This window comes from Rhea americana, unplaced genomic scaffold, assembly GCF_003343005.1.
Source record: "Rhea americana isolate MKP2758 unplaced genomic scaffold, rheAme1 scaffold_43, whole genome shotgun sequence".
Taxonomy (NCBI): Eukaryota; Metazoa; Chordata; class Aves; order Rheiformes; family Rheidae; genus Rhea; species Rhea americana.
The window spans coordinates 2,134,214-2,154,251 of NW_028186568.1; the positions used below are offsets into that span (position 1 = coordinate 2,134,214).

The 20,038-nt window shown below is 33.9% G+C and overlaps 1 protein-coding gene across 5 annotated transcripts in view; it reads left to right on the top strand.

The window, feature by feature from the left end:
- SIPA1L2 (signal induced proliferation associated 1 like 2) overlaps positions 1 to 20,038 on the top strand; it is a 150,507-nt gene that overhangs the window by 67,738 nt on the left and 62,731 nt on the right. For all 5 annotated transcript variants that reach the window (XM_085315472.1, XM_085315474.1, XM_085315475.1 and 2 more), the window contains exons 4-7: positions 3,859 to 3,992; positions 5,417 to 5,605; positions 11,241 to 11,415; positions 15,822 to 15,925. In XM_085315472.1, coding sequence (XP_085171598.1) covers positions 3,859 to 3,992; positions 5,417 to 5,605; positions 11,241 to 11,415; positions 15,822 to 15,925 — 602 coding nt within the window. The remainder of the gene's footprint in view (positions 1 to 3,858; positions 3,993 to 5,416; positions 5,606 to 11,240; positions 11,416 to 15,821; positions 15,926 to 20,038) is intronic.

The window sequence follows — 20,038 nt, forward strand, 5'->3', positions numbered from 1 at the left end:
AGTTCACAGTTTTATAATTGGCACTTGTCAACGTACAAGTTTTATTTCTGTTTTAAGATGCATGGAAGAAACATCCTGGCATGTGCAGCACTAATTATTCCCTTCCCTTTCAAGAAATGAGAGATTTGGAATTCAGTGCCTTCTGAAATGAGCTGTAGTTTTTTACTGCATATTTATAAGCTTTGTAACTATTGTTAAAATGAGATCCAACACGACTGATGTAAAATATTTTAATATTTATGGAAAATATCTTCTCAGTTTTCAGTTAAGGTTTGCAAAAGCTAGAATGTTTTGTTTTATCTCATGGATTTGATTTATTAGTGGTGTCCTTCCCTGACCTCTGTTTTTGTCAGACAAAAGAGGATGTGAGGGGGGGRAAAAAGGGTATTCTAATTTTTAAAAGGATAATTGAAACAAGCTTTTATTATCATTGAGTTGTCTCTTGCCCTTTTGCAATTATCCTCATAATACCCAAGGCTAGCTGTTAATAGCATACGTTTTATTTGTGGGATGCTTGCAACCTCTTCTTAATATGTTACTATATCTATCTGCTGATGTGAAACTGAAAAACTGTCACGAAAAGAACTTTACAGGATTAGCAGGCTCACAATATTAACTCAGTTTTGTATTCTGCAGCTTTGAGACAGTCCCTTTTCCTTGCAGGTTGAATCTTACAAATATAAGGCTTGCTCAGTATAGAAAGACCTTTTATTAGAAGTTGTCCGTTAGTCTTCAAAATGTAAAAAGTTAAAAATGAGGAATATTGTATTATCTGACTTCAAAGAGCTGGGAAATAGCTTTTTTCTCTCTTCTTTCCAATTCTTGCTTTTAAACGAACATAAGTACATCTAAATGAACTCAATGATTTTGTACTTTGACATTTAATTTTTAAAAGTGCCTTGAATTAAAAATCTTTTCTCCAAATCCTGGAATATCTGTAGCCATACATTTTTTTTAAATTTACTTCAGCTTCTTGAATCACATTCTTGAATCTGATTCACCAAGTATATTTTTAATGTACGTTAGTAACTTCTTTGGGTTTGTACCTCTCATGTCTACCAAAGTCAGAAGTCTACTAAACTTGAATCTTTATGTGCAGTGATGCTGTAGTTGAGAAACCTAGTAGTAACTGTGGGATAGCTATTTCTAAACTTGCATCAAAATGGAGGACTATAGAAACCTTAACGAAGATGTTTTCTCAAAATTTGAATACACAACTGTGGAGAATATTTATATTACTGAAAACTGTTTGGCCTCTGAATATCACAGAAGAAAACCCTCAATATATTTTTGTTGGTCTGTAAAATACCATTTCATTTGTTTGAAAAGTTTACCTGTAAAAGCTCAGAGTTTTGATTCAGTGTTGTGCCTCATTGACAGTCCATGAGATAAAATTTATCCATTTTGGCATAATATCCCTGTGAGAAGGAGATAAGAAATGTTTCCAGTGAGCATAAGCACATAGTTGAGTGTTTGTGTCCCTCACATCTCAAATCTCCTTTCTCAAAGAAGGGTCATAGTTGTAATGTGCTATTGTTCATTTTTCCTCCACTGAGAAAGGAACTGTGACCACCAAAATACTCTAGACAGATCCTTGAAAGGCCAGTGTTCAGTGGTCAAACTTGGTTTGAGAAAGACTGTCATTTGAATGATTACTTAGAGATAACTCTGTCTTCGATTATTCATTCTGAGAATAGGGATAGCTTCTCAGTGAAGCATATTTTGTGGAAAATTCATTATGTGTTTCTGTAAATACATTATAAGAAAAGTATCAAAACTAACTTAAAAATACTACAAATTGCTTTTAACCAAGACAATCTTAAAAAGAAGTCTATTACTTCGTTGCTATCAAAAAAATGAAATCATAACGTTAGCTATTCAAAACTACCTTTAATATGAGAGCAGGTTGYTCAGGACTTTGTGGGCACTTCACAGGCTCTCTGGGCAACCTGTTCCTATGTTTGATCACCCTCACAGAGAAGACCAGTTACATCTTGATTACATCTTATCCTTTCTCTCTACCATGGAGAAGAGTCTGGCTCCGACTTTTCTATAACCCACTATCAGGTAGTGGGATACTGCGGTTACTCCCCACCTCAACCTGCTCTTCTGCAGGCTGAACAAGCCTGACTCCTGCAGCCACTCCTCATCTGTTATATGCTGCAGCCCCTGAGTTGTCCTGTTTCTGTCTGCTGGAGTTGCCCATTTTTGGACAGAATGGGACACTACACCCTACACAGTAAGCGGCCTTTCAAGTGCCAAACAGAGAAGGAGAATAATGTCTTCTCTCGGCCTTCAGGCTATGCTCTTGCTGCTGCTGCTGTATTTGGTAAACCATCATCTCTGCCAGGGTGCAGTGCTGACTGCTGTGCAACCTGCTGCACCTGAGGGCACCCCAGTCCTTTTCTGCAGAACTGGTCCTGAGGTAGTTGGTCCCCAGCCTGTGCTGGTATGAGCTTGTCCTGTTCCAGATGCAGGACTTTGACATTCAYGAGTTTTCTGTCAATCCCTTTCCCCAAATTTCAAGATCCTTCTGAACAGCAGCCCTATCCTCCAATGAAGCAACACTCCCTCAAGAATTTGGTCTCCTATGTGAACTTCCTGAGGGTGCATTCCACCCCATTGTTTGGATCAATATTAAGCAGTATCACCCCCACTATCAACCTTTGATGAACCCTTTAGTAACTGGCCACTACTCAGATTTCATTTTACTCATCACACTACTTTGAGGCCAGCTGTCCATCCAGTTTATATCCATATTGTAATCTGTGTGTCCATTCAGTTTAGCTACAATGATGCTATGGTAGACTATGTCAGAGGCATTGCTGAAGTACAGGTAGATGACATCAATTGCTCCCTCCTCATCCATGAGGCAGTCATCTCCTTACAGAAAGCAGCTGGGTTGGTAAATCTGTGCAGGCTCTTCCTAATCAGGTTTTTGTCCTTCATATGACCAGAAATGGCTTTCTTGAGGATTTGTTCCYTAATCTCCGTGGGGACTAAGGCAGGAAGGGGACTGCTCTTTAGCTTCCCACATTATTATTCTTGACCTTTTTAAAGATGGATACGATATTTGTCTTTTTTTTCCTCAGTCATTAGAAACATATACCACTCACTAGAACCTTTCAAAGATGATGAAGAGTAGTCTTACAATGACATTGGCCAATTCCTTCAGCACCCTTGGATTTATCCTGTTTGGTCCTGTGCACTTGAGTATGTCTGGGTTGCTTGACCTTCCCCTTTTATAGGTAATGCTTCACTCTCTTAAACTGTGCCAGTGGGTTCAAGGACCAGCCTAACAACTCATCAAAAACTGAAAAGTTTCTATCCTCGATTCAGTTGTCAAAGCTGAGCTGCTGCATGAAATGTTAAAGCTTTGAGTATGAATAAACTGAATGAAATGAAAGAAGCTAATCCTACACAGCATCTTATGTATTTGAAGACTCTTAAATCCTGTGGCTAGATACACTTTCTCTGAACTAGTTTCTCATTGCATAAGAGGAAAAAAAATGATTGTTGCATAGTAGCAGTTTTTAAGCAGTTAAAACTTATTATGAATTAYGTGATCTTTCTGACATTCCTGATCTAGCCAAAATCAGCATTTTGTGATTTCCACACTTGCTATGCAGTACAGAAGATCACAAACCAGTGTATTGACAGACTTATAGCTTAATTAGAAATTTTGTGTTTTTAGTCAAACTTACTTCAAATGCTTAAAAGCTGTTATGTGATCCATAGTGATGTAACTAATACTTTCCTTCTTATGGCAAAATTTTTTGATGAGATTTGATGAACATCACCTATGAGACTCATACTTCATTTTTCTCTTTTCTCTTTGTTCCTTCTGTCTTGCAAAAGAGCATCAGAACTACTTCGGAATAGATGAAAATCTTGGACCTGTAGCAGTCAGCATCCGAAGGGAGAAGGTTGAAGACTCAAAGGAGAAGGAAGGATCTCAGTTCAACTATCGAATAGTTTTCAGGACAAGTGAGGTAAAGTTCTTTCATTCATTGTGCAAAGCAATGGAAAAGATAACTTTAAGATTATAGTTGTTTTTCCTTTCGTTTGTCTGTGGATAGATTATTGACTTTGAAATGAGATCTGTAAATGGGAAAGGGATGTTTCTTACACCATTAATAAATATAGCTGGTCCCTGGAACACAATTTTTTTCTTCTCCGCTACATAAAATTCTTCTCTTTTTCAAATGGACACCGAAAAAGAGGTGAGTTGGATGAAGATGTATATATCTGCAAAGGTCAAACAAAGAAATAGTTGATCAGAGCAAAGCCAAAGGTAAGTTTGGATCCAGGTGCTTGATGCCTCTTGTGATAAAAATAAAAGATTACAAAATTTAGGAGAAAAAAAGAGAAACAGAAATACGAAAGCTAGTATTATCACTAAAGTTAATTTGTGTGTGTTTTATTTTTAAATACTTTTTATTGGAACTTGTGTTTTCTGTGAGGAATTCCTTTTTCTGCATATTACTCTTGTACATGCATAATTTTTGGAGGGAATATTAATATAATGGGAATTATTAATAAATAAATATTGAAAGAACACTTTTCARGCCTGACCATAACTTCTGTTTCAGGTGAATTTGTATACTTTGCAAAAGTAATTTCTTCTTTATCAAAGCAATTAACTTTGACTTGTATGTAAATATACAACGTTATTACTGTAGCAAGCAACTACAAACTTTCATAATCAATTGGACTTTTGCCTTCTGTTTGTCCTTAGGAGATACAGAAGCATTAGCTAGATTTCCTATTGTATCTGGGATTGTGTGTTTTTACTGAACATACACAAACATAAGTTTTCAGGCTAGATTTTTTCATTCGTTACCCTAAAAGGTATGTCTGTGTGCATGTGTGTGGGGAGTGATGATTCAGCTGGCTAACTTTTAAGCAGCGTTTCTCTTGTGGCAGAATCCAGTGAGGATAAAGCATTGTGGTTTGTTTGTTTGTTTGTTTTTGTTTTTGTTTTTGTTTTTTTAAAAAGAAAGTGAATGGGATAAATCAAGTTGCAGTTAGTTGTGGTATACCTCTCCTAGCCACCCTCACATGCCAACTACTGTGTCTGCTGGAGTATTATGGCATTATAACTAACAATTTTTAGTTATCTCGCTGCTTACAATATTTTTTCAAAGAAGAAATAGTCTAAGAAATTAGAATAAGTCAAGATGATTGTCGTTTAATTTTTTAAACAAAAATCGTACTTGTCACTGAGAAAATAAGAGCCGCCTATATCCTCTTTGTTTAAATGTAATTTACTAATCTTTATGCAGGTTTAAACAAAATAGGAATGTTCCCACTTGTTTTCTCTTCCATACTTTTTTTATAACCTGAAGATCATATCTTTAAAAGTCATTGTAGTATTAGAATTAAGAATATTTTATATGGTTTATCTTTATGGCAGCTTACTACACTTAGAGGAGCAATTTTGGAAGATGCTATACCATCCACTGCCAGGCATGGCACAGCAAGAGGCCTGCCTCTCAAAGAGGTACTAGAATATGTAATACCAGAGCTGAGCATTCAGTGCCTGAGGCAGGCTTCCAACTCACCCAAAGTCCCTGAACAGCTGCTTAAACTGGATGAACAAGGGGTATGTAGCATATGACTGTCTTTAAAGACTGACTTAAAAGATTAAGCTTTTTGTCTTAAATATTTTGCTGGTGATATAAATAAACATGAGTCTATGATACAAACTACTCACTACCTTGATTTTGAAGATATTTATTCAACTATGTATTTTCATTGACAAAAATGAGGTTTGCTTTTCAGCATGGCAGTATGTAGTGGTATTATGGTTACAGAAAACAACTTTTTTTTTCCTTTAATTGTATTTAGAAATAGTTTTATTTTCTAAGCAAATTGTTTTAAAAATATATTGAAATTTAGGAAAAAAGACTAGTCTATAAAGATTCCATTTAGAGTAAGAAAAAAAGAGTACAAACTTTTAATTCTTGTAAGAAGTGATTTTTACAATCTATATTTGCTCTTTTCTATGATGAAACACTGAATGCAAATGCAAATAAATTTTGTGTATTTTATTAATATTGATTTTAAGTAGAAGAGGCAAAATCTCGAGGATATAATATGTTAAGTCTCTACATCGAAAGTTTCACAGTTTTTTTTCTCTTTCTTTTTTCTCACCTCTTTTCTTAACCTATTAACACTTTCTGATACACATGTAGCAGTCTTTATTAGTAGACTGGAATGATTCTGGGTTCAAACAGTTCAAATTTGAATTTTCAGCTATCTACTGAATTGTCACTGCATCAGCAATGGAACAGATTAATATGCTTTAAATTCTGAGAGAAAAATGATGAGGTCTGTTGGGTGCAGTGACCTGAATCTGCCTCATTCAAAAACTATCAAGGAAGTGTATAGCTTCCTAATGATTTGTTAAGGACAGGCATGTGAAGGCTTTTAGTACAGTTTTAAAAGACATGTTCCAAAGATGTTCATTTATTGTGTTTTCTATGCAAAAATCAATGTTTGTCTGTTGAAGTTGAATCAGCTGATAGATCCAGCTGATTATAACAGGGGTATAATTATTTTTTTTGTACTAATTCAGTTTAAAATACAATGATTGTGTCTAATATTTTGGAGTCTACCAGAATTCTTCTGTCTTGATGTAACACTTCCTCAAAACCAAGTAAATGTAGACAAAGGAAGACAATTTTTTTTTGAATGGACTGACAAGCTAATTTTGTATGTATGTTTTAATCCTTTTGTTTGTTGTAGTCTGTGAGGAGAACTTTTGTTTGAAATTTCATTTTGCCATACAGCTGTCTTTTTTTCATGAGTTTGTAAGTGCTTCTGATTCAATTAAAAAAAGGGGGGGGAGGGTGATGGGGGAGATTAGAAGCACTCAGTCAGTCCTAAATCTAAGAGCTCCTGGTCTCCTGTTGCTGGAGCTCCAGAGTGAATTTAGATTCGTCTAGTAAATATTAAATACTTAGAGGAGAACTATACTCTAGGCAGTGTAGAGCACTTCCTTATTTGACCTAAATGTAATATTTACAAAACTCACTATCTTTAACTGTAACTGGAGTTTGTCTGTTGAACTTACAAAGTGATTTTTTTAATCTCTTGATATTGAGAAACAGCAGTACATAGCTTCTCTTTATTTTTGGTGTACAATTTTGAAAATTCACATCTATGGTGAAATGGACTGTCACCAGGTAAAATGTAATATTAATGTATCTTATGTGCTGCTTATTATGGGATAATTACTTGAACATAGACAGAAAGCTGTGCATAGAACTGACGTGCAATCCATTTATGCTTTTAATTCGCTTATGTACTTAATGCTTTGATTTTATTAATCAAGCAAATATAAAAAGAGTTATGCTTGGTAAATGAAGGTGGTGACTGACTGAAGTGTCATGAATTAAAAAAAAGAACCATGACTTAGAGGATCAATATTGTCATCAGAATAATATTTGTTTTAGATATAGCTATATTAAGTGTTTGCATAGCTCTTTGGCAGACTGAAGACTGTTTCTGTAGGTGGTGTTTTAATTTCATTTTTAAAACARTTTCATTGTTTTAAATGAATCTATGAATGAGTTGTGGAAGAAATGTGTGGCTAAAACCTTTTTCCTAAAATAACTGGAAAGACGTAAATTGGATCGTTGATCTAATTTGAGAATGTAAATAAAGAATCAGCATTTTTCCAGTTATTCTGGCATTTGATGATCAGCATTAGATTTGAACATAAATTTGCAGGAAAAGTCAACTGTTTATCTAAAACAGTGGGAACATACAGGAATATTTTTGCTCACTCTTAATCCCCCCCTCCTTGTTCCACTTCCCCATTTCTGCTAATGGCAGAAATCAGATTTAATCTGATTTCATTTTTCATCCCACTCATATCCCTCTGGGAATGTTTGCTACTTTCTAGGACAAAAGTTTAAGCTTACAAAAAGTCCAGAGAAATTAGGAGCTTCAATTGCAATGATATTTAATAGCAGTTGAGCATCCAGTTTCTTGAAGTTCATTGCCAGAAAAACTCAATCTGCATGTGATAAAAGTGCTGAAATTGTTAGAGTATGTCCTTTATCATACAATAAAAGAAGCAGAAGAGCCGCCAAGGTTTCGTAGCGAGTGATCCTGACTAGAACAGCCATTCTGAGTCAGAGGACTGTTATACACTTCTAATACAGATCATATACCTAAGTACCTAATGGTTTAGTGTCATAAGATTATTCTCAGAGTAAATGTAAGATTCCTAATTTAGAAATCATTAAATCAAAACCATGACCTGACTTGAGGCAAACATAGCATACAATATGAAAACTAGAAATTTTATTAATTTTAAATAATCTGGTAGTTTTTATGCAAATTAAATACCCTGTATAAGATGCTGCCTAARTTCTTTTGTATACTTCTTTCTTAAATCCAAAGTTCTAAAGATATGTAGACGTCTGCTTCTGCACGTGTCCATGTTGACAGAGACAGGCTATGTCTGTGACCCAAAAAGCAAAGTGTTTTTTTGCTTAAATGTTCTGAGAGGCATAGTTATTCCTAGTGCACTGTTAGGAGATTAAGATTACTGCAAATGTGCTTGCAGCTGCTGTCGTGTTCAGGGAGAGTGCTATTGGTAGAATCAACTTTGTATGTAATTGCCTAGTGTTTATAGTACTTGTCCATTAAGCAAAAACCCAGGATTAATTCTTTCCTCGCCGTGGGAAGTTTCAGTTCCTTATCTTTATTATTTCCTAGGACAGTATTTTAACCACAAGGTGATAGGTTGTATTGGAGGATAGRGATATATTCCACTTCTGCTTGAAATTGTACTGAGATTCAGGAGCTAATTCAGGATTCATTAGTCTCCTGAGAAAGGATGAATGAAAGTGACTGCATATTTTGACATTGAATGTTTTGCCCAGGTTGTTTGCTACTTTGTCATTTATTCGTATTGTTGAAGTCTTAATTGATCAGTCTTATCCCACTTCCTTCTGCTACTGAACTGGATGATCAGTTGTTCCAGGTTAACTTGGCTTACTGGACTCCAAGCACCCTAGGGCAAACTAGAGACCAGGTTTTTGGGTAGTGTGACTAGACTATTAGATATTATGCTGGTAGTTGTTGCTTCGACTTCTGGTAGCTCAGCACTCTAGTTCTCCGGTCCTTAATTTCCTTGACTTTACATTACAATTAACTTGAACTCCCTATGGTTTAAGCTAAACTGTTTGACATTGAGCTGGAGCAGAAGTGGTAGTGTGCTCATAAGCAGTCTGTCTCTGCTGGAAAGTGTCAAGTAACAGCACCACTTCCTATACTTCCTCCTGTTTATATAAGCAGTTCTCTTCCAGTCTACTCCATGAATTCTGTCCATGCTAGTTTTCCACTGAATAAAATAGTCTCCAATGTGGAATCTGGAACCTTCTGTTATAGATACCTACCTCTCTCCAGGCATTGCTTCGAAATGGGGACTATACTAGTAAGCAGTCTGGAGTCTAGATGAAGAATGCGTAATGCCAGTCAATAGGAAATACTAAGAAGAAGCTGGTATCTTAATGCTGCTCTTTTACAGAATTTAGAAGTCTGACTCAGACTCCACCTTAAAAAAAAAAAAAAAAAATCACTGCAAGTTTTGGGTGCCCAAATCCTATACTGAATCTGCATACATTTAGGTAGGAAAAAAAGTTTGATTTTTTTTTTTTCTGTTGAAATGAGGAAATCTTTATATTGGATATACATTTGTTCTGGAGATCTTTTTGTCCTCATAAATGAATTTGTTGACCAGTTTCAGTTAAACTTGATGAAGGTCCTAAATGTATTATGTTCTGAGAGATGCCATGTAAATATATGACTTGCGTAAGGGAAAGAGCTCAAGAGAGAGGCAGTAGCATAAATTCAACTGTATAGGACATCAGAAAACTGAGATAGGAAAAAGGTTACCGACGCTCTAGAGAAGATTGAATGAAGATGACATCAGAAATTGGGTAATCTAACTACAGGAAACTCCTTATAAGAGCAGCCTCCCCATGGAGCTACCTGKTCTGTGTAACAGTGTTCAGAAATTTCACTACAAACATGGGATATTTTTAATTGAATTAGGTCTTCAAACCAAACCATTCTGTTCCTCCAGGACGTGGGTGGGTTTTTTTGTTTGTGTTTTTTTTGTCTCTTGGCGACTGGCTTACATGCTACACTATTCTTAMAATGGAGAAGTGCAGAATTTATTTAAATGGGAAGATTAAACATTATTTGAAGTTAGGAATTTATGATACTTTTTTCTTTTGTGTATGTATGTTTTTATGACTAGACTTTTCAGTGTTTCCATCTTGCAGTCTTTCCTAGATATTGCTGAGATAAACATCAGCGCAATAGCATGATTATGAGGCTGAATTTTGCAATATGCTTAACATTGCAGACTTTGCATGTCTAAGGTAAAGTAGACTGTTCTTGTCCCTTTGCTCTAATACAAGGGATGTTTGTACAATCTWTACATGGGACATTTTAGGCACAAATCCTGAAGTTTGATTAAGAGAAGACTGTACAGCTGGAGAGTTGATTTAGTTACTAATATTCTAATATCTAATACTAATATTCTAGAGTTGACTTTAATTCTTTTAGCCAAACTATTCAACTGCAATCTGATTTCTAGTTTAAAGTTAAATATATGTTGCAAATGGAGAATGATTTTTTGCAAAAGACAGTTTTATGGGGAGGAGAAAAAATTTGTTGATGCATATAAGAGAAATCAGTGTTGTGAGAGTCTGTTCAGTGTCTTGTGAAAAGCATCTTTGGAACTGCTGCTCTTACATAATTGGAAATGTTACTTGGTGATGGGAAAGAACTTAATATGCAGAGAATTGTCTGAATGAATTTTAAAAAATAGAAGTGAGGGAAAATTAACCTCACCCTGTTTTGTATCAGAGAGAATACTACAATATGATCATTGCAAATTAAAATTCTCACACTAAGAAACATGCAAAAAGTATGCTTTTATAGATAACTGATCAAGTGAACTTCGTCAACTGTTTTTTCTATGTGGATCATGACCAAAATGGATCAGTTTTCTTTCAAGATAATTTTCTTTGCTCTCTGTGGTGACTTAATTTTCTGAATCGCAACACTTATTTGTTTCGTCCTCAAGTTACTCCTATCAGACATTGTAACATAATTATGTTAATATTTAATAATTAACATAAAAATGTTAATAAGTTATATTTAAGTATTTGCTTTCTCTTGCTTCTATAATTTTTCTTCCTTTATTTCAGCTGAGTTTTCAACATAAGATTGGTATCCTTTACTGCAAAGCAGGCCAAAGCACAGAGGAAGAAATGTATAACAATGAGATGGCAGGGCCAGCGTTTGAAGAGTTCCTTGATCTCCTGGGCCAGAGAGTACGGCTAAAGGGGTTTAGTAAATACAGAGCTCAGCTAGATAATAAAAGTAAGTTGTGTTTCTGTTCTGTGGTAGAAATTGTAATTCCCAGTGATAAGCATCTTCTGCAAATAGTGTTTTGTGTTCTCATGCTCTTGACTTTGGGATAGACTAGCAAGAATGTAGGCTAGATGAGGAAGATGTGTATATGTGTCACRCTTTCTTATTTACTTTTTGTGTGACAGAAAAAAAGATGGGAAAACCAAAACAACTTGTGTATTCCATTTTCTTACTAAATTACACTAACGTACTATGAACTATGTGATTCTTGATTTCTTTCAGGATTTCACAGCTATTTTGCTATGTTATGTTTAAAAAGACGTATTTTGAAACGTGTAGTCATAAGATGAGACTATTTTCCTCATTCCTCTTAGAATTCTGCATTTCTGATAATCAGTGTATACTTTAGTGTGTATTTGAGGAGAAATCAAGTTTTCAGTAGCGCATTAAACATGTTACCATTCTTCAGTTAACACTGTTAACTGAATGTTACCATTTTGCAGTTAACAAACATTTATCTACCTAACTACTGTGGTGTTTCTATCTCTTCAGGGCAGCGCAGTAGTATAAGAAATTGTCTGCACAGATTTTTTTTTTCTTAGCAAAAATAGAACCTGAAGTATTGCTTGTCAAAAAGTCAGTGATACGGTGATGCTCTTCATTTACATTGTTGGTCACTGCCCTTCAAATTTTCTGAGCTTCATTTACAGCTGACCAGTTAGTACCTCATCAACTTAACTCATTCTTTCAGTTTAATGGGGTATTAACAAAATTTTGACAACTGATCACTATGAGGTGTGATCTAGGAATATCATCTACTTTATTGTAACATACTGTTTGAGTCGCATGCTTTTTTTTAAATGTAGCCTGTCTATTATACTCTGAATATATATAGTTGTTTTGTTGCATACTATATGTGGCCTAAGTATAACAAAAATGGAATATTTTCATTAGCCAAGTACATCTTTTTAAGTTACTAGATCCAGCTACTTGTGTAGATATTCTGTTTATCCCTCTAATTGAGTGGGAAAATTGCTTGAATGGCTAGAAATAAGCTGCCAAGAAGGAAGCTTAGAAAGTTCTACATAAAGGAAATTAAGGGAGGATGTTTTCTTGCAGTGGACGTTTGCCTTCTGGCTACCCAGAGAGATGTAGGAATAGACATGCCCTCTCTTCTTCTGCTTCTCCATTCCTCCTGCCACTTGCACCTGATCTAGTCTGGTTCTTAAGAACATCTTGCATACATCTGTTGTGTTTTTATCTTTTGCAATGAAGGGAGACCAGCTCTGCAACTCCAGAGATCTTTCATACTCTGCATTCTCAGTACAGAGGGGGGAAGTAGTGAAAAAGATGAGCTGAATCCTAGGACAGACTATTTTATTTATGTTTCATTTTAATAATCCTGGCTTAACATTTGAATATTACAACCTACTTCAGCCCAAACTAATAATTCATTTCTTAAATTAACCTATAGAAACATTTATTAACTCACTGTGGTTGTCARTTCTTTATGTTTGGTTCAAGACTTATGGAAAGAAATTACACATTTGTCTGAAAAATTTAAGGGGTTGAGGGAGATTTTTTTTATCTTTTTTTTTCCTCAGTCAGAGCATAAGCAATTATCACCTGGTAATTTCTACATATGAATGTATAAGTTGRATTGTCAGCAAATGCAGTTTCTGTATTTGCTGTGCTTCAGTAGAAACATACACTGCTAATTAGCTGTGCTTACATATAATTCAATAACATAATTTTGGTGTTTTACTAATGCTGTATTCTTCTAAAAATATTAGGCTATCATAATATGTTCTTACAGTTGCAATGAACAGAATGGAATTTARAGAGTTCACAAAGATGTAGTGTTTGATATTACATATATGTATTTTTGTGTTATACTTTTTTAATATAATGATACAATAAGCATTTCTGTATGTCATACTTATAATTGGAGAATAAGTTGATTTGACTGCCTGAAGGTTCGGAATAGTGTTAATTTCATTTCTAGCAACTATATTTTTGGTAGGCATAACACTTCTGTAACATTTCTTGTTCGGTTTTAGTAGTGTTTACATTTTTTGTTTTTTTTCTATTCCCCAAAGCTTGTAAGATTTTTCTTTCTTTAAAATTTTTTTTTCCTTTTAATTTAGTCTGTTTATTTAATATTTTGCTACAAAGAAATGACACTTATTGATCCATTCCTTATGGAATATTGAATGTAGAATATGAAGAATATGTGGAATATATTAACTGCAAACTCTCTTCTGTCCTCCTTTAAATAATTTTTAATGTTACTCCGTTCAAAATTCCGAAATCCAGAAATTAGAGGATTTGAGGAAACTTTACCAATTCTGCAACACTATATAATTTGTGTATTGTATGTTTCTAAGCGTAGCAGTCTACTAGAAATGGGGAAAGAAAATACTGGTTTTGGATCATTAAAATTTTAATTTTTAATATTGAGTTTTAAAATACGAGTTTTCCAGAAATTTGGATTGGTTTTGCATTTAATTTCATCATACCTCTAATGAGGGAAATAAAGTTGGAAGAAATTGAAAAGGCCTTACAAACTGTATCCACAAAGTTATAGTTCTTACTTTTGGTAAAAGATGCTTTTCTGGAGCAGAAAAAAAAGAAAAAAAAAAAGTAGAACTTCTCCGTAATGCAGAAGAAGTTTACCTAAGCTTTCAGTCTGTATGGGGAAAAAAATAATATTCAATAAAAAATGAGATACAAAAATAACAGAMCAAGTTCAATATTTTTTAAAAATATATACAGAATAGTGTTAATTTTAAAAATGTAATCACTATGTGCTTTGGTAGGTGTTTAGTAGAGCATCTGTTCATTTAGAAAATTTCAGCTTACTTAATGTAAGGGCCTAAATTTCACAAGAAAAGCTTGCTAGTTCATTTGCAAAGTCAAAGTGCTAAATCAAAAATACTCAGTTAAATAGAATGTTGTGTTAAGAAAGAATTGATTTAAGGATAAGGGATCTAACTTTCTGTAGTAATTATGTAAGGGGACTACTTTATGCAATATGTGTTCAAGATAGTTTGACTTTTTAATATCTGATTTTAAAAGGATTCAGGGAGTACGGTTGTCAAGATCAATGTCGTTTAGATAGATAGTTGTATTGTGTAATATAAATGTTTTTCCCCTTCTACTTTTTTCTCTCTTGTAAACTCTCTCTTTCTAAAATGCCTTGGAAGAGTTATGGAATTATATTTTCAACAAATATTTTCAGACAAGTGCAATAATAATTTCTCTTTTTTAGCAWCATTTAAATAAGAAACTTCAGTGAAAATTATGCTATATAGACTRTAACTATAGTTTCTATTACATGAATGTTAATAAATGAGCTTAATTTTAATTTTGTACAAACACTATCAACAAAGCTTGTAATACAGAAATGTTCAAGTTATAGGCACTTTTTTCAGATTTAGGGTTGCAGATATAGTATAGTTACTGCTGAGTTTTAAATTTAAATGCATGTTTGTTTATTTTGAAAAAAGTAAGCACAGTGGAACAATTTGTTTTAGGAATATAATTATTAAAAAATATACTGTGTGAAGAAGAGTACTAGAGAATATTGTTTATTGGTGTAGAAAGTATAAAATTATTTAAAACAAATGAGCAAGCATTGAAAAGGGAAGAATAATTGATAGTTGTCTTGCCTCAATAGTCTTCCCAATCTTTTGCTTTTAAGTTAAATGCATTTACCTAAATAATCCAAACACATCAAAGAAGGTGAAGAAAAAGCATTAAGTTATGAATACAAAGTATACCCTATATAATTTCCTGTAAAAATTCTGAAATGCAAACTGCATTACTAAACTTTCAAAATTTGGAAAGTCATRTCATATTTGAAAAAGTTCTTAATTTCAAATGATCTGAAAAATCCCAGGAAAAATTATTTTACAATATAATAATGTGTGATGCATATATTTTATGTTTTTAAAGTATCTCATCTGCAGTAAATGTTTTAATGTGAGATTTGGAGAGACATTTGGTCATTTTTGGTAAGGTATGGGATTAGTCAATTGTCATTATTAACTTTTTAAATAACAGAAAAATATACACTATATAAAACTATACTTAAGTAGCCAAGTGATTTGTTCTTTTTCATAAGACTTTATAGTGCTTGCCAGTATACTCAAAATGAAGTCACTTAGGTCCTAATCTCACAGACAGCAAACTTTGGGCAACTTCTTGCGGGAACTATCTATGTTATAACATGAAACTAAAAATTAGATCTTTAGCTGATGCAAAATGTTATAGATGTGTTGAAATAAATTTTAAACTTCATTTATAGATTTAAAAGAGTTTCTTAGACATAGCGTGCAAAGAAKGGTATCCTAAAAAGTAATATGAATGCGCTGTTTCACTGACAACCTTCTTGCAATTTAATTCATTTTCAGCTGATTCRACAGGAACTCATTCCCTCTATACTACCTATAAGGATTATGAGTTAATGTTTCATGTATCAACAATGCTTCCATATATGCCTAATAATAGGCAACAGGTATGTTTTTACCTTTCCCATTTTCATGGTAATTTTACATTATAAATATTTGAATAGGCTTTTGTTTGAAATAATACTGACATAAAACTGAATTTTTTATATGACTTCTGACTCTTATTTGGAATTGTTTGTTGAAATACTATAAGGTATTAAAAAGCTTATAGAATTGTTTAAACACATCTTCATAATTCATGAACTTATCTCCTCCATTTCATGGTATCACTAAACAGTATTGATGTTGAGATTGAGCTGAATTGAAGTATCTTTAATTTTCAACTGGATTTATACCCTTTGTATGTTTTAAAAATTAAATGTAGTCTTATGGTTAAAATGTGTGATAAGATTTTAAAATGATTCTGCATAATCCACCTATCAGAGATCTTGAAATTTTCATTAATATACCAGTTTAGTAATAAATGCCTCACCATAGCTTCAGAATGTCAGCTTGTGAAGACAGAAAACTGCACTGTACTTATTTTATTTCTGGAGAATTCACCTTGCTTATGTAATAGTTCAGAATATCTCTAAAGCATTAAGGATGGCTAAAGAAACAACACAGCATCCAAAGAAGTGTGCAGAGTGTCAGTAAGGTTACTCTGTCTTTGCCTGTCTCAGGTATTTCTTCTGACTGAATTTAAAAAGTACAAGCACATTTGGTATAGTATATCAAAACTAWCACTTAAAAAAGGTGAAAGATAGAGTTGATCATAGATCAGGCCAAAGTCTGTAACTTTCTGACTTGCTACTCTACATTTTTCTATTTCTGCAGAAATAAGCATTAAAGAATTTTTAAGAGTATCCTTATTGCAGTGCAAGATGCAAAGATTTCTTCAGTCATATTGGAAAATTGTCATGAAATAAAGATGCTGTCTGATTTTGTTTTTGAGCAGCATACAAAAGTTGTAGCTACTGATTGTTAAACTACTTGCATCTTTCGTGTCTACCCTATCAATAGGTCTTGTGGGAAGAAAAAGTCATGTGTCAAGGCAGCAACAGAAGATAAAGAAAACAATTAAAATTCTTGACAAAGGATAAATGAAAATTGAAATGGAAGAATATATATAATGTRTTTATGTATTTTAAGGAGTTAGTGTGTAATGCTCTGAACTGTTTGAAAAACTGTTCTGAGTGAGCAGTTAAGATAACTGCATAGTTTTGAGCCATTACATYTGGGCTTTAGATAAGGTTTAAAGAAGCTGCATTAGGAATCAAAAGGCAGAAATCCTCCACAGTATGAATAATATGAATGTTTTGACCGATCATATGTCCTAAAATATATACGACTTTCAGAGGAGAAAATGTTCAGCCTTATCACAAACTGAACTGTGCTATTATCTAATAATCRAGATACTGGATCATTTTCATCTATTCAAAATGGCTCCGTTTCTCTGAACCTTCAATTACGCCTTATTACTATACAGTAATAGAATACTTTGTTTTTACACATAATTGAAAAATGCTTCAGTTTTTCTTGAAATACGGTACCCTTTGAAAAAGAACTTGGTGACTGAGGTTCTGAAGTCATATGAGGCAGTTCAAAACACTGTTACATTTTAAATCAGCTRTAATTTGCATTCATTTGAAAAAAATTTACAAGTTTGCAACGCACAGATGCAGAACCCATTGCAATAGCAGAATATTTCTGAATATATTGATCTTTGACTGGAAAACATATGTAAACAGGGAAAACTGTATTCTGTTAAGATATAATACACTGAATGAGCTTGCCTTATAGTGAAAAATAAATATTTTCATAGCTAATCACAGGCACTGACAGTAAATATGACTTTATGTGGAGTTTATTAGCTTTGTCATTGTCTTCTATAACTTTCCATTATTTGTGAGAATACGATACCCTCTTGCCGTGATCCACTAATTCTTGTAATTGTTTGCTGTTTGTCTCCTTCACTGCAGTGTTGCTCAGCAGTTCCTTATTACTGTCCTTGCACTTCTTTCTTTGCTTTCCTTTCATTTTTTCATTTYCTTATGTGTCTTTCTTTGTAGACAGGTGTTTTATATATTTTTTTATATATTGCAAAATCTTCCAAAATTAGTTCCATGATTTTTACCCAGCAACAAACACTCCTTTCCACCRTGTTTTATTAGGCACTCATCAGTCATTGTCTCATTAACAGTTTCAGTATATAGTAAGAGCATCTTGTTGTGGTTCGTGGCTTTCTTGGGATCAAAATAACGTGGCAGTTTTTTTTTTTTTTTTTAAGTTGAAATAGTATACCTGTGTGAAGACCCACCACATTATTTTTAGATGCTGATATCCAGCCATATTTGCACAGCACGGACACTGTTAACGAAGTATGACAGGCACACCCAAATGAGAAGAATTTAGCCAGCCTTAATGTGCGAAAATAATTGCTTAAATTTCTTCTATTATTATTCTGTTTTAGTTCCAAAATACATATTGGAATATGAAATGTATCAACAGTGTTAYCTCTCACAAGCTAGGATAAATTTGGATTAGGATCTTTTTCCTTGAGACTATGTAGATACTGAAGACCTCAGATGCACTTGATCATCTCCTCAAGTCAGAAAGGTTTTCAGGTATCAAGGAATATGAACGTTGTTTGTTCCTGCTCAGTGACTCTAAATACCCAAATTAGGGGAACTTAGAGGCCACAGTAACTTTCCTTTTAGATTCTATTAGTAATGAAGACCTCCGTATCAATGGGTTTTTTTTTTTTGCTGGCTTATTGTGTATGTACTGGCAATGAGGTTGTTGCATCCTCTCTCAATGTCACTCCTTTACTAATGACTTGGCAAGATATTGAGCCAATCTTAATCATCTAGGTACAAGACCTTCAATGAGCAAGCACCAAGCTTTTCTTAAATTCCAAATACGTGTGAGCCAAAAATAGGCCACACCAGAATTGTTTATTGCTTCTTCCAGGACTTAACTACGCCCTGCTTGGTCACTGATCAGGACATCCCTCTAGTTTTAGAGCCAGCAGGAGATCCAAAGAGCAAGGTAATTTTCACTTTGGCTGCAACATAGGCTGGGAACTTTCAAATCAGCTGCTCCTTCCCTAGGACAGAAAGCACTACCAGCCCTTGTGTGGCCAGTTCCTTCCCCTTTATTGGCCTTTTCTTGAAATCATAGTTCAAGGCTTTCCCTTTTAAACTTTACCTTTGTGAAGCCCCTTTCCAAATCATTCCCTTGCAAGTTTTTTCCATTCATGCATTTGCAGTCTGCTTGTGGATGTAGTCAGACCTGATTAATCCAAATCAGTCCAAATTACCAGTTTTTATCTGATTTAATGAAAACTTAAAACGGGTATGCAAGAGTGAAATAAACTTCTTGAAGCTAAGTTACTATTAAGYTCTTAGAGGTAACCAGGCACATGGCTATACCAAACACAGTTTAACCAGGTCTGATGAAATACCTTTTGACATTTGTTCTGTTTTGGTGCTGATTAATAAAGCAAATTAAAATTAGAGCTTTCTAAAGCCACTTATTTTAGAAACATACTAAAATAAGTTTGAAGGGTTTTTGTTTTTGTCTCTTAGCRTCTCATCATTTAATTGAATGAAGAATACTGTCCCACTACTTTTACAAGGAGAGTTCCTTGTTGTTTTGCAGTTTGAATAGACAATTAAAATTCCTCAGAAATGAGTAGATTTCTGTGGCTCTGCGCAGCCTGTAAATATGCTAAGTTTTGTGATAACAAATACTTTTTCCTTAGAGATGCATATCTGAAAATTAAGAATTGACTATCATAGTTAAGATCTCATATTTGATATAGTAACTGTTATTTTGTATAACTATTTTTAACCTAATGCTTAAAGCTAAATTCTGCTTTTCTAACATATTTTCCTTACTGGATTGCCCTTTGTGTGTCTTGAATTTCTACATTATAACTTATTCACTGATTTCCTGTTGAGTGTCTATCTTACTGTATTGGGTTCATGCACATATTCTACTATATTGGTTTAGACTGATACTAGAATGATGTCAGGGAGTGTTTGGTATCTGCTTACTGTAAGTAATCCTCTGTAATCTGTGCACCCTGTTGAGAGTTCCTACTGTGCTCTACATTGGCATGAGATTCTTTATATGTTAGAAAGGCAGATGTATTAAAAAAAAAGGGGGGAAAGAAA